Here is a 25,971-nt window from a genome sequence, read left to right as displayed (position 1 = left end):
ACTGACACTTATATTAACCTCAGCTGTCTCTCAGCATATTCTAGTGATTTATGTGTGTGTGTGAATGTAACAGTCGTGTATAATGTGTGTTTTCCCTACTCTGGACACCAACCTTTGAAACAACACACCAACATTTTCAAACACCAAGCACGGCCTCAGCTGGCTGTCTCTAACGCACAAAGAAACTCAGAAACAGCATAAACTCTGAACCAGGTCTCAGCGCTTACATATATGCTCCTAATAATCGCACTCATTTAAACGAAATCGAATCCATACACAGCCGTGGTTATGTACGCTTCAAACATGCACTTTCATTCAAACAAAATTGCAACACACTGCCTTTTTTGAAATGCACAGAGATCACCAACACGGCAAAGGAATATCTTTAGTAATACAGACAAACAAATAAACAAAAGTTAAAACGTACAGCTCAGCAAATAGTCAACCGCATTCATACTAGATAATCACAACACATGCTGCCGTGTCTTTAAGCATAAATCAGTCACAAGCACGGAGTCAACCGCATTCATACTAGATAATCAAAACACATGCTGCCGTGTCTTTAAGCATAAATCAGTCACAAACACGGAGTTGTAGAAGAGATGTACAGCTCTTTTTACACACTCATCACATTCCATCAGCAAGCTTTTTTCTCAACCTCATCAAACAGACTGGAGCGCTACTGATCGTTCGATCACAACGCAAATGACAAACAGCTTTTTAGCAACCAAAAAACAGTCAGATTATAAAGGATTTTTCCTATTCCTTGACAGTTAATCCACTTTATCAAACTAAACAAACAGACACCTCTTGGACGCCTGCTCAAATGACAACTGCTTCTCAGCAAACAAACACAGTAAACACCAATTAAAACCAAATTTGAAAAGCGCACAATTCACAAATACGGTCTAGCATGTAATTAATACCTTTACAAATGCAGTGAAACAATGAACACACATTAGAACATACACGGCTGTCTCTTTAAATATAAATCAGTCAGAAGCACGGCCTGCGGATGAGCTGATTCTTTTTCCTTTTGGACACACTTTCATCAGCAATGCATTTTAACCGCAATTTGTCTTTTTCCTCAATCTCAGCAAACCGACTGTGTACCGCTGATCTCTCGACCACGATACAAATGAAAAACAAATGCTTTTTCAGCAAACAATCAGTCAAATTATAATCAATTCTGTCCCTATCCTACACACATATCAAAGAGCGCTGCTCTTTAATACATCACACGGCCGCTGCTTATTGTCAAAAACAATGTTACAGCCGGGATCCGATCCCGGGCCTACCGCGTCGAAGACCGTTATTTTAACCACTACACCATCAGGGTAGCACGTCTACAATACAATTTAACTGCTTTTTATCCTAGGTCATCTCTGGACCTGTACACGTTCTGGCCATTTTCATTAATCTCGTCCGTCATTAACAACACACCGATATAATCAACTTCTGTGCTCTCGTCCAGAAACTCCGTCGAGGAAACTTTAAGCAAAGTAACATTATTTTTCACTGGATCGCTACTCACGAGTTAATGTCCGAAGACTCGATGCTCTTAATACGGGTATTCCGCAGTCACTTTTTCTCAATACAGTTTATCAATGACATCAATAACATATACATATATCCCCGTCATGTTATGCAATTTCTTCGTAGTCCAAGACGTCTTATAATTACGTTAAAGATTACGCTTTATTTGTGGCAGGATTTGAGCGTTTCATGCGAGGCGCGTGACCGCGACAGAAGAGGCGCGCGACCGCGTCTCACACTACTTCACTCTACGCTGCCACAAAAAACGTCATTTTTCGCCTTTTATCTAACGTCTTCTGCTGGACCCATTCACACATATGTACAAGCACGCATATGTACAAAAAACCCCAAATGCTGGGCTGAACAACCCTGCTGCTGTGTGATTACTTCTTTACAGTACTTTTATGACTACGCAATACTTTTATGACTACGCAATACTTACAGTTCGGACAGTCGGATTTAATTTAGTTCATGTCTATAATACAATATGCAGAATTCAGTTAAATAGGCGTCTGCTCACCTTGAGATGTGCCGGCACAATCAGACTGTCTCCCGAACTGCAAGCTCGCTCCGATGGCACTTATCGGTTCCCAGCCTCAGGGGGAGAGATGCGCCGTTATCTGGAATCAAATAGAGAGGTCTGTTAACATTCCAACCCGAAGCTCCGTATCATATCTATCACGTCGGGGTCACCAAATTGTTGTGAAAAAATGTGATGTTGTTGTCTTTCACACTTAGAGCAGGTTTAAGAATGAAACAGAAGCTCTCAGAGGCGTATAGTTATATCAAAGCAATAGATTTATTTATCAACAGAGTTATTCAGCCCAGCTATCAAAAACAAGCTTGGGTGCTAATGGATGAACCTCGCAGAGCTTCACCATGAGACACGCTTCAACACATCAGCGTGAAACTTAATATAGGGGTTCCACCCCTTGCTACACATTGGCCAAAGTCAAAGATGCAGGCGTGGCACGTTTGTACGTTATGGCACCTGGATGGAAGCCGTGGATGTCCATCCACCTTGGCCCCTCCTAGTAGGCGTTGGTTTCCATCAGTGTGAGTGAGGAGTTCCATGCGAGAGGTCCTAAGAAGGAGTGTGTGAAGAAGCCGGGCTCAGCTGGGGCGGTGGCCCTCGCTTGAATCTCACTGTCTATTGTGTCTTCCTTATCTTCTCTAAAGATGGCTGCCTGTTCCTTGTGTCGCAGTTAAATAAGTAACCTTTCACCTGCTTCTCTCTGGCCTTGCTGTGTTGTGAGCACTGTATAAGTGATTAATAGAGCTGTATATAAACTAATGGTTATTAAAACTACAAATATGCTAGTGATTAATTAAACTGTATATAAGTCAATTGCTACTTAAAGCTGCATATAAGCTAGCTGTTAATTAAACTGTATATAAGCTAGTTGCTACTTAAAGCTGCATATGAACTAGCTGCTGATTAAGCTGTATATAAGCTAATTTTCTCAACAAATGGCAATGTGTTGGCTGCATTTTGTCCTTCGTCGTATATCTATTATATATCTGTTATATATCCTGTTAGTTTCATGTAACGCGAGCTTTATGAGAATGTGTGTGTGCGTCAGGAGGCCAGAAGCAGGATATAGTGTGAAGGTTTTATAGCTTGCTAAAATAAGGACATGGCCATTATCGGATGTCACGCGCACACATATACACACACACACACACACACACACACACAACTGTACCTGCACACAGAAACATATGGCGTTGCTTTGGCCCCATAAGTATTTTGGAGCTAAGAGTTTCTTCCTTCTCCAAGTAAAACCTGATCTTAAGGCAACACTGAAGTTTGGAATGTGTCGTCTGTCAAAGTTTTATGTCTTTTCAGGCTCCCCTGCTGCGAGACATGTGTACTTACTGTACTTTGTCTCGTAAGGTTAAGAGAAGGCAGAGTGAGGAAAGTCCGGGAGGGTGGGTTGGATGGGAGTCGGTGTGAAAGATGACGTTTCCATTTCACAACAGGTTACAGGAACGGTCGGAGACTATCCAGAGGCTGTAGCTGCCGGAGAAACCTGTTATAGTTCACTGACGGGCAAGTAGCAGGATGGGCCTCAGTAAACTGTAAGCATGTGCTATTTGTCTGCTGTTGCAGATGTATTGTCATTGCCAGATTCAATTTAATCGACAGGAGATTGTATACCGTACATTATATGAAAGGATCTTCATAGCTGTGTCTTGAATTTGATGCAGATGCAGATGTATTGTCCGTGTCAAACATGCGTTTCAATTCATATTTCAGCAGCGTAGGTTCAATGTCATTTTTTGTAGTTTGACTTTCCCCCTCAACTAACAATGAAGTGCCTTTTTATAAAGGCAAACACCTCACTCGATGAACTCAGCAGAGGTCTTCCCTGATAAGACTTAAACATTGAAAGATTGACTCCGGGTGAAAAGTTGTGCGCAGGACAAATCCCACCTGTGGTTACGGGGGGACGATTGTGGCTCACATGGTAGAACTGGTTGTCCGCTAACTGTAGGTTTGGTGCCCTTGAGCAAGTCACAGATTGTTCCCAAATGAGCAGGCCAGAGCCCTGCACGGTAGCTCGTCTGCTATACCAGCGAGTGTGTGCGTGGATGAATGGAAGTCTATTCATTGATTGTACCCTTTAAACCATAAGAACACTTGATAAGATTTAGAAACAACAGAAAAACACTGACACATCCAGCAAGAGAATATATATAATATAACTTGAAATGTTTATTCATATCTCATTCTCCATTCATTCAGTCATGTTATGCAAAATATATTTATGTACAAAATACATTCAATTTCACCTTTTCGCAAGAATATCATAAGCAATTTACATTATAATACAAGACAACTTAGTTCATAAATGATTAGTGTGTAAACATTGTCCTCAGTTTCTCTTAAAAATTACAAAAAAAATCGATGTCACACTCCCATTACAAATATAACAGTTTTACTTCTATTACTTTATGCAGTTTTCAAAAAAGAACAGACAAATATAAAATAGACTTGCTCACAAAAAAAGAACAAAGAAGAACTGGAATTATATAACTCATATAAATGTAAACTCTACACGTTTGGAAATATAAGGTCTTACAAATATTTTAAAAGCTTTTACAAGAAAATGATGAGAATGAATGAATAAGTTGCTAAAATAGTTTTGTCTGAAGCTGTTTCTGCAGTTGCTGGTTGTCCATGCATGAAAGCGAGTAGAAAATGTTTCAGTCAGGTATTTTATACGTTACATGTTGCACTGCGCATGACAACACGTCATTAACACATTAGTGTGGGACCGCTGCTTTTAATTGTAATTGGGATAGACGACAGTCAATCTCAAACATCTAATAATAATTGTATCTACTGGACTGCAAAGGTAGAAAACAAAAATATTGTGTTATATTAATGCTTAACATGTTTAAAATTGATAATTGAATAACTGCACTAGCTATTTCTTTACAAATCTAGATAGAGATAAAATGCCATCAACACTGCATCACATGATGATCTCTTGTTATTTTCCTCTTGTCTGCTGATTACTCTGTTTACTGGCTCACAACCCGTTCACTTCAACAATAGACTCTTTGTCTTTCCTGGAGTCCAATTGCCAGAGTCTTTGGTAAATGCAGGACTTCTTCTGCGTGTGCGTGTGTGCGTGTGCGTGTGTGCGTGTGTGTGTGTGCGTGTGTGCGTGTGCGTGTGTGTGTGTGTGTGTGTGTGTGTGTGTGTGTGTGTGTGTGTGTGTGTGTGTGTGTGTGTGTGTGTGTGTGTGTGTGTGTGTGTGTCAGTTCAAAAGATTATGTTACAAAAATAAGTTTCAGTCTCTCACAACATTGGCTTTCTCTCATTTGACCATGTCCAGTAAAGTCCATTGCAGCATTATTGTTCATGATAATAGCGATTGAGATGACGAAAGAAAGAAATAACATAATAATTAAAACATTTAACTATCGGGACAAAGCTGATAAAAGCATGATATCTTCAGTTTCATCATGAAAGCTTATTAAGATGTTGCTGGTATTCACAATGACGATAATGATGAAAAGTTCCAACTCGAGGAACCTGTTAGTTGACGAACTGAGCGCCTCCATGTGGCACCATCTCCGTCACTCCCCACGCCACCATGTTCCCCCTCGGATCGGAGCCCTGACCCTCCCGCAAAGCCAGCTGGGAAATCTCTTCCTCTGACAGCACCCTGTCCCACATGTTCACTCCTGTCATCTTCCCCACGAACGCCATCTTTGGATCGAACCCTTCCTCAAACCCTGTCACCCTGCTCCCGCTGCTTGGAGACAGAGGGCAGCAGCCGTTTCTTTCTTGCCCCAGCTGGAGTGAGCCTCCGTCGGGTAAGACGTGTCCTTCCGCCACTCCGGGTGTGGAGGCCACCTTTTTCCCACCTGCCCACAGGGACGCCAGGCCCTGCTCGGATGACCAAGCCCCGCACAAGTGGATCCACTCTGAAGCGCCTCCTGCTTTCACCACATCCCGGGCCTCCACCAGGTGAGCCTCTCCTCCGACGGTGAAGAGCGCAGAGGTTTGACCCAGCAGCAGCTGGATTTCATATGGGTTGCGACGGTTCCCGTAGGAGAACAGCACGGTTCTGTTGGACACAGCGGTCTGCTTCACCCACATGCAGACAGTAAAGGAGGAGATGGAGAGAGGGCCGTCTGGTGTGACCGAGGTGTAGATCCGACGGGAACGCATGGGGAAGAGGAGCGCCGTCTCATAACCTAAAAAAGAAGACATGTTTGGTGTTACTTGTTAGTATTGGTGATTGTTTTTTTCTTGAATCATTTGTCTCACAGATGGTTTAAGGCATTTCATACAAGCAAACTTGGTTAGGAGGCTAGCAACAGCAATATTCTTTTCAAAAGCACGAAGTTAGAAGTTGATTGAAATCATATTCATATATGGCTTTGCTGAAAAGGATAATGTGCCCATGTCTGTTTTCATAAGGGAGGTTTTATGTGCAGGATCGCATATGATGATTCTAAAGTCATTATTATTCAACTGGAGAAAGTTTTAGCCGACCAGCATTTGATGTCCTCAAGGTTGTCGTTTACATTTTGGATCGGGTTTCTTTAAACCAGTTGGTTGTGAAACAACATTGTGTATTTTTGATTATGATACTTCTTGGTATAGGAGCATATAAATAGAGATAAGAAATGGGCCCGCAGTTGAACCTTGTGGGACTCTACATTAAAAGCAGATGGCTTCGGTTCCACACTGTTTAATATTGAGACGACCAATTTAAAGCTGTCTAGACCCCGTCGTATATTACCTTCTTGTAGTTGGACCGATCACCAGATACAGGATTGTTGAATAATATGGATGAATGTCTCTTTGTAAAATGGATTTTGAATGCTTGTGAAGCCATGCGGTGCATTCACCTCCTGTTTTGAAAAGGTACATATATGTGGCATTATTACAGTAAATATGGAAGTCAGTCCAGGTGATGAGGTCATGAACCATGGGAGTTTTCTTTCCTGCCCGAACAACACACACACACACACACACACACACACACACACACACACACACACACACACACACACACACACACACACACACACACACACCTCTCCCTCTCTGGATCATCTGGTTCATTGGTCTGTTCTGCTTCATTTATCATTCCCCCTGTCCCTCTCTCTTTTTAATCATTCAAACATACTCACTCGCTCACTCTCATGTACTCCTCTGAACTCACTCTGCATTGTAAGACCTACTTTTGTTGTTTAGTTTTTTTTTGTGCGGAAAAAAACTGAGAAATTGTGTTTGATACCCGGCGTATTCCTTTAAGCGAAGCCTTTCTGGGCAATTTATCCTTCTGGAAAGCTGTTGCTTTTTGTCTCACTGTGCATCTGTTGTTTTTGTTCTTCTTCACTCTCCTTTCTATTCTTTTCTCGTCATTATTTTTCATCTCCATTAGTCTCTTCCTCTCCTTGTCTCTCTTGGATACCAAATAATTGTCTCAGGTTTCTGCCACTCAGAAAATAATTGTGTGTGTGTGTGTGAGAATATGATGGTTTCCATCTGGTTCTGCTTTACAAGTGTGCTTTGGTGTGGATTTTGTGGTGACCGGCTAATGATTACATCCCCCTCTGGTCTTCATGTAGGCCAGATTTATATTTCTGGACTGTAAAGGTGTGAGTAATATAACATATCCTTTTTGCAGTATTTGATTAATTCTTGGAAATGAAGTTGTCTTACTGACATGAGTGGAGCCTTAGTGCGACTCTACTTGGTCCAAGTCTGCTTACTCACCCTTAGTCACTGAATCTCTAAAGTTGCATTGGTATTGGTATTAGTCGGTGTTTTTTCAAGTCGTAGCTCTGATAATGCAAACCATATGCTGTGCTGGCTTGAATCTGAGAAGAATTTATTTGTGTTCACGTCAGTCCAGCAAAAGTTCTACATTATCCTTATCCTCTCCTGCATTTATTTTTCTTCCGTTATTATCTTTAAACATGTAAAAGTATCTTTAAATAATGATGTAAATCAATGAAAATAGCTAACAATAAAGGCTTGATGAATGAGAGTTTGAGTTTTGTTGTTGTTGTTTGATGACTTTCTAAAATGTCTTTTAAATAAATGTTAAACATCAACAAGAGGCAATAAGTGAACATTATAGAACGGACCCCATCCCATCCACTGGCCCGTCTTCTCCATGTTTGACTAATTGCGAAGGGAAAATGATAGGTTGCTACTTAAGGAGGACAACATGCCTGGAGACATGCTGAATAAGAAGGAATAGGTATTTGGGACAACCACAAGCTGCATGATTAGTTGTTGAGCGTTCACAATCAAAGGGTTCTCATTCTTTTGCTCGAGGCGTGACCTGAATGTGTCAACACGGAGGAAATAAATTGACGGTGGAAGGTTGTTTTGTTGGCATTGTTGAGAAAGGTGAACACAAAGAAAGCAAGAGGTAATGACAGAGTTGGCTGATGTTAAGATGGATGTCTCACCTGCGGGTAGTAATCTTTGCCTCGATGACCTCAGCACCTCCTCCAGTTCCACCCTCGTCTGTTGCATTGCTGCCAGCACCCTGCCTAAAGCAACCTCTGGTGATCTGAACTCTTGCTCCTGGGGCTCTGCCTGTCCGTCTTCTGGAAGCTGGGATCCTGGCTTTGTATTCAACCCCATCCCGGCTCCTGGGCTGCTAAGGCAGCTGGTCTCCAGCTTGGTCAGTCGGGAAGCTTGCATTCGCGCTGCGGAGAGGAGCTCTTGTAGCATCGCCTCCGAGCGGTTAGAGACAGAATTCCCAGCAGCAGCAGAAGTCGGATCTCTGGTTTTGACACGCTCCATTGTTTCTTTGAGGCGGCCCTCCAACTGCAAGGCCATCCTTCTTCCTGCTGTCTCCATTGCAACCCCGCAGGAGCCACCATACTGGGCTCCAAATCTGACCAAAAGAACCAATGTGAAAGATTTGAACCTTTTCAACTGTGTCAACAATCCTCAGCAACCAAGGCTGCATTTAGCACCAGCATTTGACCTGGAACCAACCGAATCAATTAGGTAAAATCCAGTTGTCCCAGCCTCTCAAAAACAAATATTTGCAAGTCGTCTGATTGTAAAATGAATACATTTGTATAGACCAACCGTTAATCGATGGATCAAGAAAGTATAATACATATCTAATGAGAATAATCATTAGTTGCTGTACCTCCATGGATCAAGATAGCAATACTAGTATTTGCACTAATAAGTTCTAGACTTTGATCACCAGTGTAGCAAACCTTTGAGCTCGAGATTAACTGTTTTTTGAGTTTCAAACCTGACCTTTTTACTGTCGTGACCGAGTTGCTCTATTCACCTTCTTAGCCCGACTTGTGCATCTATCATGAAAACTCATTTCTTCTCATTTGAGACGGTAGTTTCTCGGGCCTCTGATCGCTTTGTCCAACCAACCTGAGCATTTCTCCGCGCAGCGAAGCCAGCTCCACCTTGATGATGTCGCCTGCATACTGAAGCAGCATGTTCTCTCTCATCTGACTGTCTTCCAGCATCGAGAAGAGTTTGTCCCATTTGGTCAGGTCTCGAGAACTGCAGGGGGCTTGACTCTGTGTGGCTGGATAGAGGGATTGTAAAAAGAGGGAGAAAGGTTAATCTCAAGATCAAAAGGAAGATGAAGTTGTTTGGGTTTCAACAGCATGCATGTGGAGAAGGATTTCCTTTTGACACAACTGCACGTCCTCAACACTCTCCCCATTATTCTCTTCAGAACTACAATGGCCATAATGGCTACAAAGTTGGTAGAACTAGTTACCAACTTTGTAGCTTGTATTTGTTTGCATTTGGGCAAAATGGGTAAAAATGTGCTAAATAAGTAGTTCCTATTCGCAATGTACCCATGAATTCACAGATAACATCGTTGGATTACTTTGACAGTGAAGAAAACTTAAAAACATTATCAGGCAAGTTCTGAAGTTATAAGTAGTGTCTATATATTTGCGATAGACTTTGGAGAAAATGATATACTCAAAGTGTTTATGCGCTTGTATTATATCTGTTTGTTCAGATTGGACTGACTTATGTTTGCATCAACTTAAGGACCGTAATTATAAGAGGAAAGCCAGAAACATAGATAGCTGAAAAGCAGGTCAAATGAAGAGTAAAGATGGGGACAAAAGAGGACATGAGGTTGTTAGCGGAGCGATAAGAGAACGTGAGAAAGAAACAAGTACAATTGACTCATAAACAACTTTGCTTTTCCGGCAAGATCATCTGGCTGCTCCCGGCGTGAATGAGGAGAAAGCAGGAAGGAAAAGGAAGGTTTTGTTTACAATGAAAAGGAAAGAGCTGCTGAAAGGAGGAGCGAGATAAAGCAAAGCCAGGGGAGTGAGAATGTGTCAGACGCACTGTTCTGATTGACGTTTGAGCCCCTCAAACTCTGTTCATACCTGCAGACCTATTAGAGGGTATTATCACAGGACTGCAGGATGTGTTTTGTCTGCCTGTCCCCAAGGCTCAAAGAGAATTAGACAGAAGGTTCATGCACTCTGCTGACGCCAACTCACCAAACTAAAAGTGCAGGTCTGTCAGAGGTTTAAGAAGGATAGAGCCACAAATGAGCGGAGTGTCTGCGAGTGAGTACTGTCCTTTAGCCTGCTGTCATTTTAGAAAGGCAAAATGAACTGTGTCATGACCTCTCTGCCTTTGTTGATATAAATTCCACTCCGTCCTGAGTTTCAGAGATGCGAGCAGGTCAGAAGCACTGATCTGTGTCTTCCTGCCCCCCCCCCTCGCTCGCTCTCCCCTTTCTCACACAGCTGCATACAAAACTGCATGTAACTCACGTGATTTAACTTTTGCCTCCTTAGTCCAGCAAGCCAATTATGAAATGTTGTATTTCTTCAAACTTATTGCTCACACCTTTTTCTCTGCTGCGCCCCGAGCTACGTTTTCTGCCTGTTAACTGTCGGCGCTGCAATTATACCTCCCGCCACTTTTAAAACAAAACAAACAAATGCCAAATTCAAGCTTTGAGGGATTCATTGCATGCACACACACACACACACACACACACTTTCTTGTCAAGATCATCCAGAACAGCTGGGAGAAGAGTTTCATGATGAATACAGTATACTGTCGTGGTTCTGCGGTTGGTGACCAGTCATTCATTCTGTAATATGTGTTTGTTGGAAAAAGCCCATTTTTCTGACTCAGCATTTTCTTTGATGCTGCTCGTCTCATACAGAACTCTGTGCCTGCCAACGGTCTGTGTACTCTACGTACTGTGATCTCTTAGCTCTGTCTTTTTCTCTATCTTTGATTTTAAGCTGCCGGAGCACATCAAATATAAAGTAAGCACAAATCCAAAACAACAAACTGCCTTAACTGTATTTTTCTGCAACCTGTGAAGCGGCTACTGTGCAACTGGACCCCAACTATTCCTTTAGTTCCCCTCCGTCACTCAATTCTTCTTTTTTACATCATAGTCCAGCACTTCTTTTGTCAGTTTTAAGATCCTGCTCGTACAGTATATTTGTAACGGAGTTCAATCTCAGTAATGATTCTGAACATAAAGGGATGAAGACTCATAAAGTCCTGAGCTCACCGTTCACTCAACCCCATGCATGAATCCTGCAAGAAATCAATGACACACTCCCAGAAGTGACTTCAATTGCAACATTTCCATCTGTGAGTCTTAATCAGATGAATCACCCCAATGCACACGCGGTTCAACACTTACGTTCTGGTGTCTCTCCGCCTATGATTTCATTGTAGAAGGGGTCAGCGAAGTTGACCTGAATATCATCCTCATAGGCGAGAATCAGACACACGCACGCCGACAGCGCACACACTGCCTGGGGGAGCCTCCACTGGAACATGCTGCTGCTGCTGCTGCTGCTGCTGCTGCTGCTGCTGCTGCTGCTGCTGCTGCCGACTGAGTGTGTGAGAGCGAGTGAGAGTGCTTGAAGAGTGTGTCTGGTTAAGTTTCAGGTCCGCTCCTCTTCCTACCTGCTTGTCTGTGTGTCTGTATGTGTGCGATTAGCTGTGTGTGTTATTTATTTTGATCTCTGCTGCTTCCCCCTGTCTGTCTCACTCTCTACAGTGCTGCAGGTCCACCTCTCTTCTTTTTCAACCCCTCGCTCTCTCTCGTGCAACATTTGTCCCTCCTCCCTCATGACTCCCCACCTCTCCCTCTCCCTTTTTTTCTTTCTCTCTCACTCTCTCGTTAAATGCTGAGCAATCCTTTGGCAGGAAGCCTGGCAGTGTGGAGTACTTCAACCAAAGAGGGGAAACGTGCGCCACACACACACACACACACGTTTATAATACCATACAGTGCTTGCCGTTGATTTACTGTATTTATCTATAATCTTAACCAGCAGGCTGTAACCCTCAGCCCTGCATACTTACTCTTAAAAGATACATTTGGATTATCGCAACATGGGTCAACTCAGCAGTAAATGCTGGGAACACGGTGACTTCACCACAGCGAAGTCTGACGGGGCAAGAAACACAAGCAGTCAGACTATCAAAACCATTATTCTGTCCATCTGAAATGTTAGTTGTCCCTCACTACACAACAAAGCTGTTCTGTAGGAGCACAACCGTGGCAAACAGAGTCAGTCATTTCACTTCGGTCTCTCTTCCAAATCAGTTTCGCAAATAAGGGTTTCTGATCAGAAACCCGTATTTGCGAAACTGATTCCGATCAGACAGCTTGCGATTCATCTCACTTCTTCTTCGCGATGTTGCCCCAAGAGGCCCGTTTTAGCAGATCTACAAAATGCAAGTTGGGATTTTCAACATGAGATCATTTCCTCTTGTGTTGATTTGATTTTCACTGATCAAAATAATCACTGTGTACCTGTGACCCATGCACGAGGATGCGATCGTGATCTTTTTTTTGAACATGACGCCACCACCACCACCTGCTAACTGTGTGCCAGCAGCGCTCGCTTGTTGAAATGGGCACCAGATCTCAACATTTACTTTGATGAGTACAATATTAAAACCAAAACAGACAAAAGCCTCACCGACTAAAAGCTCGTAATAAACCGGTAGAATTCCTCAACCCCAAAACTAATCCTTCTATAAACCCAAGCTCCAACTCCGAATTTAGAATGAAACCCTTTTATGACACAACATTATGCAAACACATGAAGAGTATCCTGTGAGTAAGTTAGTAAATGTTCAGAGAGCTCTCTACATTTTCCATCATTGTGAAAACATTTGGCTCTCACAAGTACGGAATGTGAAAGCGGCGCTCAAACCTACAAGTGAGGCGGTGAGTAATGCGTCGTTGGAGGTAGCCTGTATGTTGTAATCAGATATAACTGCAGCCGCTTTGACTCACTGAGAGAAAGAGAGAGGGAACGAAGTAATGGAAGGGGGAGGAAGCAGAGAACACAAACTTTCCTGATTTTTGCCCCATGCAGAGGTGTGTGTGTGTGTGTGTGTGTGTGTGTGGAGGGAGGTTTGAATAGAACCCAGACATTAGGGGTTTCTAAATGGGTTTATTGTTCTCCTGCTTCGCTCTGTTTACTTATTTATTTATTTTTCAGCCTCACCATGTGGGCGTGTAGGTATTTGTGGGTGTACATACTGTCTGTGAATTTGTATGGCGTGAGTTTGTGTCGGTATATATCGTGTGTATGTGGGTGTTTTCAAGGGGGAGGGAAATAATGACTTCCTCATGAGATTTTATCTCGCTCCCCCCTCCCTCCATCTTTCTGTCTGCCTGTGTCTCTTTCATTGTGTCTGTTTTCTCTCTCTCTCTCTCTCTCTCTCTGTCTCTGTCTGTCTCTGTCTCTGTCTCTCTCTGTCTCTGTCTCTCTCTCTGTCTCTCTCTCTCTCTCTCTCTCTCTCTCTCTCTCTCTCTCTCTCTCTCTCAAATACCGACTGAAACACACACTTGTTCACTTGTTATCTGCATGGAACAGCCTTCTCATTCAGACCGCTGCTCAGACGGAGATGGAGTTGCCACTTGGTAGAACACAATATTTGTTTAACCTGCAGCCAGTTCATGAAGCTTCTTAACAGAAAGTTTTGACAATTGTATCTTCTAGACTGCTTCTGTCTAATAGTTCTTTCTCAGTAAAAAAACAATAATGCTGGGGCTGGGCTGAAAATGTATCATGATGTTAATTTCAGTCAATATTAATAACCAATAATCATTTTTAAAGACCTAATTTAATAATTACCAGGGGGAAAAAGGTAGAATTTGAAGGTGCAATGTTTACGATATGGCCAGAATTCTTGTTTAAAACAAAAAAAATAATTTACATTATCCACAGACTGTGAAGAGGTTACAGTGTTGTTGATGATTTGTCAAAAACATGTATGGTGTTGCAGCGATATCTGTAGCGTCCAGTCTTCCCTCAGTCCAGAGAACAAAGATGTAAAGCGTCACTGATCATGGCTCTATTTTTGGCGAAAATACTGGCGGGAAACTACGTTTTTATAATCGCTGCCATAGTTTGACACTGTATGACTTTACAAAAATCAGAGACAAAAAAACTGAGAGACATGCTGACGTTTGACATTTTGTGTTTGGGGGAAATTATGAACTAGACTTATAACTGCATTTATGCTGCACTAAAGGTGAAGTGAACTGGGATTTAAAGCATGTTTGGCTGAAAGATTTCATTGAATAAAAGTTAAAAGGGCATTAAAACAGAGTGTCTGTAATTAGACCAGAAGATGCACATCCACTTCATGAGACAGGCGCGTTTGAGAGGGAAGAGTCGATCAAAAGTTGGAAACAAAACTCCCGCACACTGTCTAACTTGCAAAAATACATTTGTTACAAGAAAATGTTTGCTAGACCTTCATCAGGTTAGTCATTTCTGCCAGTACGTTGGATTGAAGGTGTAAAGCTGTGTGTGTGTGTGTGTGTGTGTGGAGATATTATAAGCTTAAAGATACAAATTTAAAAAGACAACAAACACATGTTTGGTATGTGTGTCCATGCGTTGGGTGTAAATGTTTCCATGTTTTACTTTCAGCCTGCTACCTGAGGTAGGAATCAAGTCAACAGGAAGTTCCTCTGATACACCAGTAAAGAAATCACATCAGCGTGTGTGCATTATGCACGTGCATGCTTTTAGCATTGTGTATGCATCATGGAAAGCAAGATTCATTGATGATTCGCCAGTGAAATTATTTGTCTCCACTGCATATTTTATCACCATGAAGCATCAAGTCTGAAAGCACAGGACATTTTGTTTCACACACAGACGGCGAGAGTTGGTACGGTTGAAGTTGTCTGGGTGAGAGGGGGAGGATGGCCATTGAGTTTAAACTGTGCAAGAGACACTCGTGTGTGTGTCTATGAATTGCACTGCCGCACATCTGGTCTGCCGTTATGGTTTTCAATGCTATGCATATGAAACATTTTGAGTATTGTGTACACGAAAGGAAAATCCCTTCATCTTTTTTGCTCTCTGGATCCCCGTCAGCTTCATGTGGTGCTGAATACTTAAAGGTATTTTACTGTGCTGTAGGGGGGGGGGGAGGGAGGGGGTGTTCACTCATGCAACAACAATGCACCGAATTCCGAAGGTATATATTTTATGGGAAATGTTTGACCCCTGTCTCTGTTTTTGATTTCTCCCGTCCTCTGCCACCAGAGGTTATTCGAGCTGATATACGACTTTAGGGACAAACGCACACAAAATGAGTGTTGGGAAACACGTGTAAGCTGTAAAGCTTCCAACTACATCCCTGTGGATATCATTCGTGCTGATCGCTGCATTTTTGTCCCGTACAATAACGTCCCGTGCATAAGGGTTCAGTTTCTTTTGCCAAGGTATGTGTGCATTGTGGGTTTTTAATGGAATGTTCCCGTGTTTGTCAAAAATAGAGCTGCAACTATATGAACAGCACAGCAAAAGAAAGCCACCGTGTCCCCTCCTGCCTCAGCACATAGAGTCAACAACAGTTTGACAGATCACTTCGTTCTCGTTCCTCTCGGAAAATGTTTGATGGGCCTTTCAAAAATGTCGCCTTTGTGTGCTACAGAACCAAAGGTCATGACAGGATATTTTATTGAGATTTGTAACTCATGATGATGGGTTGGCTGTATGCTGGAATGGAGGTATGAAGGTCAGGAACTACACGCACACACAGAGGGTGCTGTAGGGAGATTCAGTGTGAGTCAAGTAAATGAAAAATGAAATATGAGACAATAAGTATATTTAATCAAAAGAATGTCTTCACGTCTCTCATGTATTGTCTTTGTGTTGAGATGTGGGTGAGTGTGCTCTAACAGGTACGCTCTCTAAATCCTCCTCAGTGTGTTTCTGTGCAGACTCTTGTCTCCTCCGGCCTTTTAACGTTCCTCTGAACAGACCTGCAAAATGCTGCAACCACAACTTTATGGTCTTTCTGTACATGTACTGTGCCGGTCTCTTTTTATGGTGATTTGTGCCGTAAGTGTGGAGATGGGTGTCTTGTGGTATAATCTATGATTACAGGAAATGAAAGGAACACATGAGCCAGCGACCATCTTTCAAATTCTTACTGTATGTGCACTCTTCTTCCGTCCTCTGCCTCAGCACAGAACAGAGGGTCCTCTCGGTTGGTCAGCACCAGTTGTCTGTAACAGGATAAAACCTGTGGTCAAAGTGATTTATAGCCGTGAATCACCGGTTTGAAACCATTTCTTTAGGTTTTTGCTATTTTTAAGCTTTTATGAAATATGACAAAAGTTCACCATGAGCTACTAGCTGTTTGACATTTTACAGACCAGATGTTCATGATGAATAAAAATATGATTAATGATCATAAATACTGTAATTTCGCTTCAAGATGTCAAGGCAGTTCTGCTGTTACTACTTGAATTGAAATGTATAGCGGCATGGCTCCTGGGATGGCTAATATCTCAGCAAGTAACGGCTGGACTTTAAACATTAATAGTCCCCTCTTTGTGGCTATTGTGGCTGCACGAGTCAATACTTTCCAAACTGTGTTAAGAAATCTCATGTATGAATTCATTTGTCGACTTACTGACTCTGAAAATTAGATCATATTGGTTTTAACCAACATAAGGTTTCGGACCACACGCTACCAGTCTCAGCTGTGGCAACATTGGTACAGCTGTCTCTTTGTAAGGCATTGCTAGGCCGATGTACTTTTATTGTTTGTGTATGTCACTTTATGTAATTGTCTTATATGGACCCTGAGTCTGAAATATTGTCTGTCTGTCTGTCTGTCTGTCTGTCTGTCTGTCTGTCTGTCTGTCTGTCTGTCTGTCTGTCTGTCTGTCTCCAAAATGTCACTGGTTAAAAATTGAATTTGCAACATCTCTTGTCAGGCGTCTGACACAGAAGCCATTGTTTGAAATCTTGAAATGTCACCAGTAACGAACCTTCCATTTGAAAACAAGAGTCTTTGTTCAGTGAATCATTAAAAGATGTTTCATACGTGAGTCAAAGTCTGATGGGTAATGCCATGGGGGGGGGGGGGGGTTTTAGGCTGCATGCTGATTTAAAAAATGCCTTGATGTCCAGTCATGCGTCAGCACTGACTTTCTTTTTTCCTGCATCAGCTTCATTGACGAAATGTTGACAACGAATGGAAACAGTTTTATTTACTGAACACAGATGTTGTGTCATGACGGGGGATCGTGTGTGTTTTCTGAGGGAAATTACAGTTCCGGCAAAATATGCACGACGTTCCAGTAAAGCTACCCCACGAACAGCGTAACGGAAAATTCAGGTTTCATGCCATTTGGGTCTGTTTGATAGTTACGGCCTTCAGTTTTCTTCGTAGTAACAACAGAACTTATAGTCACCAAGTTAATTGTTGAAATCTGGGAATGTGGCAATATCAATAACTAATTGCAGATAAGTAGTCTGATGGAGTAGGTACCCGTTTATTCGGTACACCCAACTAAAACGAATGCAGTCTAACACAACAGACGTGCAGTAGATGTCACTTTCACTAAATCATGCAATTTGATTTACTTGAGAGGTGTTTTTGTGATTTGGTCTACCCTCACAAAGTAAAAGACGGGGATGTTGTGGGGTATTTTGGGAAAATGTAATTTCTTGTATTTTGGGCATTTTGTAAGAACATGGAGTGGACTTATGTCTCCACCTCTACTCTTAACACTGGTCAGCAAACGTCGTTCTACTTTTTCTAAATTGTGACCCTTTTACTGTCAAAATGGTGGTCACCAAATTTATATTTGGCGACGAGGTTTATTGAAAGCAACTCTGACTCTCTCTCTCTCTCTCTCTCTCCCCCCCCAGGTAACCACATGCTGTTACGAGTGTTGCCCTCTGTCTACCCCAGGCAACCAGATACCATCCACTGTCACCTAGGCAACCTCACTGCGATGATGTCACAGCTGGAGTCCCCAGAGCAACAACACCTAATCAGACTCATTCAAATTGTTGCCGAGCAACATCCTCTGGTGAGTGTTTGTGTTGTTTGTTGTGTAGTTTGATTAAAGAATAAAGCACAATGCACTGTGGGTAAATCAAACTGTATTGATATATAACATACTACTATGTTATCTTTTTATTACAGCATAGGCCCATGTAAATTACCTCACTTATTTCACTGTCACTGATCGAAATATGAATTATATTTCGTCATATTTAAAAAACACTTTTGTTGGCACTATCTTCATCAGCTTTGGACTAACTGTTTCAAGAAGCCTAGTAACTTCTAAAACAAGTACCCTTCCAGCTGTATTAGATACGAATATTAAATGATAATGAGGTAGTTACAATACATAAGCCTGTGGGGATATTTGGAAAACATAGCACCATCCAACTAAATCAGGACTGAGTCTCTGTGGCCATGCCTTTAGTTTACATTTACCTTGATGTACGTGTGTGGCTTTTGTGTAATATTTTTGCCCATGAGTCAAGCTTAATCAGAATTTGTACGATTCAACTTCGCAATTCCCTGTAACGAGCTCATGTCGAAATATAGAAAAAGCCGCTGGAACGTAGTTAGAAGTGATGAAATGGAGCAGTGCATGTGGAGTGCACATTTCTCTATAGGAACAGAGCTGCTGGTGGTCAGCATGAGGGGAAAGTATACTTTCCCCTCATGGTATGTGGTATACCACATACCAGCCAACAGAGCACATGGTGGTAAAACGTGGTCTAATGGCATTCCTCACGAAACCAAACCAGCCATCTGGAGTTATTCTAATCTCCACCCACCACGCAGAAATACCAAAAAAATGTGGTTATGACTGTCCCTTAATTCATCACAAAAGTTACCAAATCGTCTGCATCCTAATATTCACTTACTGGAAGTGATTGAAACGATGAACCATGACATTAATATGGAACTTTGAAAATGACTTTTATTTGATGGAGTCAAGCATCTTCTCCCTGGAGAACAGATAAGTGTTTGATATTAATATGATTATTCAGAACGAGCGACTCATGAAGTAGCACGAGGAGGGCTATACCAATGGTGGGCATCCTGTCCTGTCTAGTGCATTCCAGGCAGTAGTGATTATTCCAATGAGTAGGGAGGAACTGGCCATTCACGAACTTTGTACAGACAGTCCGGCGGTTAAGCTTTTTGTTTGCTTTTACAAATGTGTTCATTCCTATCCAAGGTTACTCCTCTCACCTCAAGCCTTCATTAAAGGCCCATTGAACTTCTGTTTGGTATTGAGTGATGGTGCCAAAAACGCTGATTACGGCTATAATCAAAAGCAATGAATAATGCTTTCTTCCTTCTCTAACTTTGTTCCCCCTCACCCGAACAGATGTTGAGCCCTCAGGTGCCCACACTCGTCAGTTACCTAGAAGACCAATCCCTAAGCGAGGCCCTACTGGGCGCGCTCGTGGACGTGTCACAGGCCAGCCCTTCTTCACTTGTCAGCTTTCTGCCAACGCTGAGGATTGTGGGACAACAATGCCCTGCTCTCTTGGGTCACGTGGCCAAAATCCATGGTGCCGTGGGCATCATCAGTGAGGTACAAACACCGCAGTCAAAACACACACAAATTACCCAAGTTCACGTGCGTGTGCAGCAGTGATTTGAAGCTGATACAGAAAGCTGATACATGTTTTTCAGTATACTCTGGAAGAATCCAAGAATGTACTAATCCCGGCCAATAAATAACAGTAATAATGTTCTTTTTACACTTTGAGTTTTGTACAGGTTAAACAAACAAGATACAACGTGTTAATTAGTGAGGCAGGCAGGCCGTTTCCCTCTGCTTTCAGTCTTTGTGCTAAGCTAAGCTAACTGTTGGCTGTTGGCTTCAACGACATTTACTTTAAAGACACGATAGTAGTATCGATCTTCTCATCCAACTCTGCAAGAAAAATAATACGTGTATTTCCCAAGATGTAGAACTATTTCTACAAAGAAAGATTTGCAATTATTACATCAAGGTACATAAAGAGGAAGAATTAAGGGTCTGAAGGCAATAAGAAGCAAAGGAAGGTCCTTGAAATTATTCTTACTCTGAAGTTAGTACCTGTCATACAAGGTGGTGTGTGTTGTTAGCCGTCTGCAGCAAATGTCTGTATTGTCAGTGTTTGTGTCTGTTTGTGGTAAACATAGACAGGCTGCAAACATTCTCAAATTCCTGTTAAAATGGCTTGTTATTAATACACCCCACGTCTGTCTAGCAGTGGGTGTTCACACACACTGCAACAGGCAGTCGTGATTATTCTAATGAGCAGGGAGGAACTGGCTGCACTCTCACATGACTTCTTCTCTGTTGTCCTGCCAAGTGTAAAGCACACACTCATCCACCGGACGGACCGGGCACACCCGGAAGGTTTGAACTGCAGTCCGACACCACATGCATCAGTGTTCAGGAGCGTCTCTTCTAAACAAGCTCGCGCCGGCTCCTCGGAGAGTTCCGTCTCTCTACAGCTGAATAGAGAAGAAGAAACGCAACAAACTGCTCCTCTGGCAGGGAGAGAAAAAAAATGGAATTTGAAGGAAGAGTTAAAGAGCAGCTCTGTCAGCCTAATGGTGCAAGAACGACACAATTTAAGGGACTACTAACCGCAAGACAGTGTTCTTCATGAGGTGACAACCTGAACTGAACTGCACTGCACTTGTGTGGCAGATCTGATTTAGAATTTGATTTACCGGGTACATTTTTCAAAATATTACGACTGAAACTATGACTACTGTTACGAATAATGTACTTTTTTGGAAGACTTACTAAATCTAAATTTGTGTGGAGTCGACTAAATGTGTCCCATGAGGCTCATTGTGGCCAACCCACGAGTTAAACCCTTGGCTGCCCGACAGACTTGGCTGCTCATTTCCTTCTAATGGCACTCATTTTGACGTAAAAAGTGGTGTTTCAGCCATTAACTCTGCAAAAACACTTGAGCTGCCGATTGCAGGTCAATTAGCCTCGCAACTGGATCAAAGTGGCATCTCTGCCGACTGACGGGCTGGAGAGGGAGGGCGTGATGTCGGCTGAGCTGTCTCAGAGACAGACATGCACACAGTGGAAGGTCAGCCATTAAGTGCTGTCTTAGCAGCTTGCTTGACCCTTGAACCCACCTTCCTTTTTAGACAGTGGCATGGCTCTGAGGACGGTACAGTAATGTCAGTCGGTTCACCACTGAAACGTCTCCACAACTGTTGGACGGATTGCCATGAAATTGGGCTCAGACATTCATGGTCCCCAGACCATGTCCGACTAAGTCTGGTGGTCCCCTGACTTTTCCTCTGCTGCCAGCTTGGGCTGACATTTTTAAGGGAGGTGGATTGATTGCCATGATGACATTGTGTGGCTGTAGACTCTTCATCTGATGGTTTAAATCAATGCTTCTAATGCCTCTATTTATATTGTCTTTTCTTCCCATCTGAAAGTGGTTCAGAGTAGCCTCGAGGTTTCTGTTGCCCAGACTTTAAAACACCTACAGTCTGAGTAAATGTTGCTCCCCCAAAATTGAGTTTGTTGAAAGTTTTGCCAGTAAGAGACATTAATAGAAAATAATTGTAGTTTTGTTTCTGAAAAGTGAGCACAGTTTGTGGAAATACTGGATTTAAACCCCTGGCAAAGATGTCATCCCGGGAAGACAGTAAAAATACAAATATATCAAAAATACCGTGGAAGATGCAAACCTCTTCTGGATAATAATAAAAACATGTTTGTATGACAGACGTTACATTCAGTCTGTAATGTGTGTGTGCGGAGCGATGAAGGTGACAGCAGGACAGCTTATTTTCCTCTGGGTCCATTTAACGCAGGTTAACAACAATTTGGGTAAATTAATGAAAGGGGGAAATTTGGCACGACTCCACACACACACACACACACACACACACACACACACACACACACACACACACACACACACACACACACACACACATTATGTAGCTGGAAACCATAATACAGTTTTCTATTGCTTCAGGGCAACCTTTCCTCAATCTTCTTGTCAAAAAAACCTGCCAACCCAGCAGAACAAATACACACACACACACACACACACACACACACACACACACACGCATATGCACGCAGTTGGCCTCAGTGTCCTGTCTTTCTTCACATTGGAACCATTTGGAAAATAACCCATGTTTTTCTGGGAAATGCCTCTGCAGAGGCCTCCTGGTGATGGCAGTGGAGAGTACCTCCTGTGGGTTCCTATTTGTGGCACGCACGCACGCACACACGCACGCACGCACACACGCACGCACACACGCACGCACGCACACACGCACGCACACACGCACGCACACACTTTCTCACTGGCGTGCATTTGTACTTGAGTGTAACATGATTGCACAACACTCTTTCCTTTACCTCCTGAAGAGAGTTCGTCTATATTGTGTTATGTATTCATCAAAGTACATTGAGAAAAGAAAGAGAGCCTGTAAGCTGTCCAACCCAAAAGTCCTGTTATAAATCCTAGCTTTGGAAGATATTTTTTACTTGGTCTTAATAATGTTTCACAATTGTGTTGATTGAATACTAAATTCATTTTTTAAATATTATTATATTGTCTATTAGCATCAGAAACACTTTTCAATATATGTCCAACACAATTTCACCACAAAATATACAGTACAACCTCAATACGTAACAATTGAGTTTTGTCTTTGCAAAATGTTAACTGTTTAAAGAAGACAGCATCATTCAAGTGTTGCTGTTTTACACTTTTTTTTTTAAATCATCCGTCCCCTTGATATATACACAGTCATTGTCACTGTCGCAAGTGATTAATGTGCTGTGGGAAACAAAGGACACAGTCATGCACACAGGAGTGTCTCCATGGGGCTTGTTAGTGTGCCAGATTACAGCTCCAAAGGAAGCAGAGAGATCAGTGTGCTGATGGACAATCAGGGGAAACTAAGCGACCGAGCAAACAAGGAAAGAAAGAAACAACAGGTTACTGAGCAGAGCACAGATTTGGCTTGTTGCTGGACGGATGCAGTGTTTTCTTCTTTTTTTTTTCTGAATCAATCAACATTAAAACTAAGTTGTTGTTTTTTTTATCAGATATCTCCTGCACACAAACACATGTTCTACCACCAGAGGAGATGTTCTCCCAGTGTTGTTGGAGTTATGATAATGGGGTGACGGAGCCAAGTTGTCTTTCTCAGAGGACGTGTTTGTGTGTGTGTGTGTGTGTGTGTGTGTGTGTGTGTGTCTCTTTGTGTAGTAGAGCCCACATGAGGCAGAAAGAGCTGATTTATTTCTCCACATTCGTGTCCGTCCTGCCATCATTTTCTGGTGAACATTTAAAGTTATAATTAAATGTAACAGTTCTTTGTTTTTTGTTAACTTCCTCTTATTGTGCTCATTGCAGGATTTTACAGAAGAGTTAAACCAGTGATGTGTTTAAGACATCAAATTAAGGCCAAGTGCTTTTTTTCCAGACAATTAAACACGAGCTGTGTCGTTTTATGATGAGGGACAGCTTCATTTGATCTGACAGGCTTTTAAAAGTATTACGCGTATATGTCTGAAATGATGCAAGTGCTTATGCGCGAATGTTTGGAAGTATTATAGCAAGTCCTTAAAAAGTAAAACCTCTCAACAGTAAAAGCTTGCACTGTGTGGAGAAGTAGCTCACATCCCAGTCTTTGTACCTGCAGCCTGCACTCCAGGCTCATGAACTCCTAAATACCTACCGTAGCATGTTGTTACAGTATAAAGTCAAGTTGTACCTTTTTCTGGTCGTTTTGACATCCCCGTATAAATATAGCATCTGACAGACCGTGCTTGTGAAACATGCCCAGACTGTGCAGTAACTGCATTCTTCTCTCCTTGTTACAAGGTGTGCTTGAGCTCTGTAAGCACAGGTTGGCTCTGTCTTTCTGTCCTTCCTTCGATCAATCAATCAGTTTGTCTCAAGGAGGAGAAGAGAGAGGGTCTCTTTTTTTCAGTCAAAGCAGTGTGAGTTTTTACAAGCGTTTTTACAAGCTTTTTAAAAGAATCCTCTTTTTCCTTCCAGATGTTTTGTTGGCTTTGGTTCTGCTCTCAAACACAGCCAGAGTGCCTTTACCGAACCATGTCACCTGCGTTCATCTGGTATCACAATGACGGACTAGTTTACACCACTTTAAAACCTGTCGGTTTGTTGTAAAATAACGGTATAGGATCCAAAATGGACAGTTTAAAAAGTGATGACCTGAAAGTTGTTGTTGCAGTCACAGGGGTATATTGATTATGGTATTGCATATCATAGGACATAGTACACATAGAAGAGAAGCATGAACCTTCCTTTGAGAATCAAATATGCATAACAGGGGGTTGAACCGTGTTATTTATTCTGTGCCAGAGGTGAGCAGGTTGTATATAAGCTCTGGAATGACAAAAAAAAGGTGTTACCACTAGTGGAAAGTAATGCCAAGTTTGCCAAGAGCATGTGTTTGTATTCAGTATTGTTTGTCGCGATTTAGAAACAAAAGAAGTTGCACCAACCCCCCCCCCCCCCCCCAACCCCCCCCCCATGTGTGTCAAATTAGATCAAATCTACTCTTGTCCTTCACCAAAACACAGAAAATACTTTCAAGCTGTCCTCTAACACAACACTGGTGCCATTTTCAGCAATTTTCTCTGTATTTAGAAACAACCACGACTTTGGAAATAACCATAAAACTGGATGTTGTTTGTAAAATAAAACAACATGTTGGCAATCTCATTAATTCTTTCTTTCTTTTCTTATTTCTTTGTTTAGTTTCATGATGGGACCAGCGTGGATCACAACAGCAGCCTTTATCCTTTCAACATCTTGTCTTTCTCTCTGTGTCGCCTCCTCTCTCCAGACTCATGCTCGCAGCGTGTTGGTCTACCTGGTGTCCTGTCTGGGCAGCATGGAGCACAGCTTTCACCACACACTGCTGCTGGAGATCAGAGCTCTTACCGACCGCTACCCGACTTTACTGGGAGGCTGCGGCAAAGACAGCTACAGGATGAGCAACTCGTTCACCGCTATAGCCCGACTGCTGGGGAGACGGCTGGAGGAGAGCACGGCCATGCACTGCAGGTTAGGAGACGGGCTTTTACAGGCCGATGTTTTTATGCTTTTCTCATCATGCAGAATGCAAGCACAGCATGTGCGGACAGTATGCTTGTGCTTTTGTGTGTGCATGTGTGAGTGTTAATGTGCATACGTTGACTGGGATGCATCTGGCTGCAGCTTGGGAGTGCACGCACAGCTCTCTCCGAAACAAAAACATCATGTGCAGGATTGGGAGCTGCCACAGACTTTGTTTGGAGTCTTCTGGAAGAAAGAAGGAGGGAACGAGGGATTGAGAGGGACAGGATGGTTTATTAGTGAAAGAGCCGGGGGAAGACAGAAGAAAAACAATAAAGAGGCAGTTGGATGTCCTCTTTCAGCAAACAAGTGGACTGTTTAATGAAGTTATAAGGGCCACTTGTGGTGGAACAATATGGACAGAAAGAAAGAGAGCGAGAGATGAAGGGAATAATTAGTTTGGTGAAATATGAAAAGAGAGGAGAATGGCTCCAGGGTGAGGGACAAATAAAAACAAAACCAAATAGAGAGGGAGAGAGGGGGACACAT

The 25,971-nt window shown here is 42.5% G+C and overlaps 2 protein-coding genes across 2 annotated transcripts in view; one reads left to right on the top strand and one right to left on the bottom strand.

The window, feature by feature from the left end:
• The window catches only part of veph1 (ventricular zone expressed PH domain-containing 1), a gene marked incomplete at its 5' end in the record, with an annotated part of 58,100 nt that overhangs the window by 10,409 nt on the left and 21,720 nt on the right, over positions 1-25,971 (top strand). The window contains 3 exons of the mRNA XM_079271913.1: positions 18,232-18,395; positions 19,719-19,928; positions 25,211-25,431. Coding sequence (XP_079128039.1) covers positions 18,232-18,395; positions 19,719-19,928; positions 25,211-25,431 — 595 coding nt within the window. The remainder of the gene's footprint in view (positions 1-18,231; positions 18,396-19,718; positions 19,929-25,210; positions 25,432-25,971) is intronic.
• Positions 5,170-12,081, bottom strand: ptx3a (pentraxin 3, long a). Its single transcript, XM_079271917.1, has 4 exons — positions 11,718-12,081; positions 9,434-9,593; positions 8,491-8,924; positions 5,170-6,252 (listed from the first exon to the last, which is right to left on the bottom strand). Exons 1-4 carry the CDS (start codon positions 11,854-11,856, stop codon positions 5,588-5,590), a joined length of 1,398 nt encoding a protein of 465 aa, XP_079128043.1. The 5' UTR covers positions 11,857-12,081; the 3' UTR covers positions 5,170-5,587.

The sequence above is a fragment of the Melanostigma gelatinosum genome (genome assembly GCF_949748355.1).
Source record: "Melanostigma gelatinosum genome assembly, chromosome: 7".
Lineage (NCBI taxonomy): Eukaryota > Metazoa > Chordata > Actinopteri > Perciformes > Zoarcidae > Melanostigma > Melanostigma gelatinosum.
The sequence above is the reverse complement of the archived record's forward strand: the minus strand, read 5'-3'. Positions and strand labels throughout refer to the sequence as shown.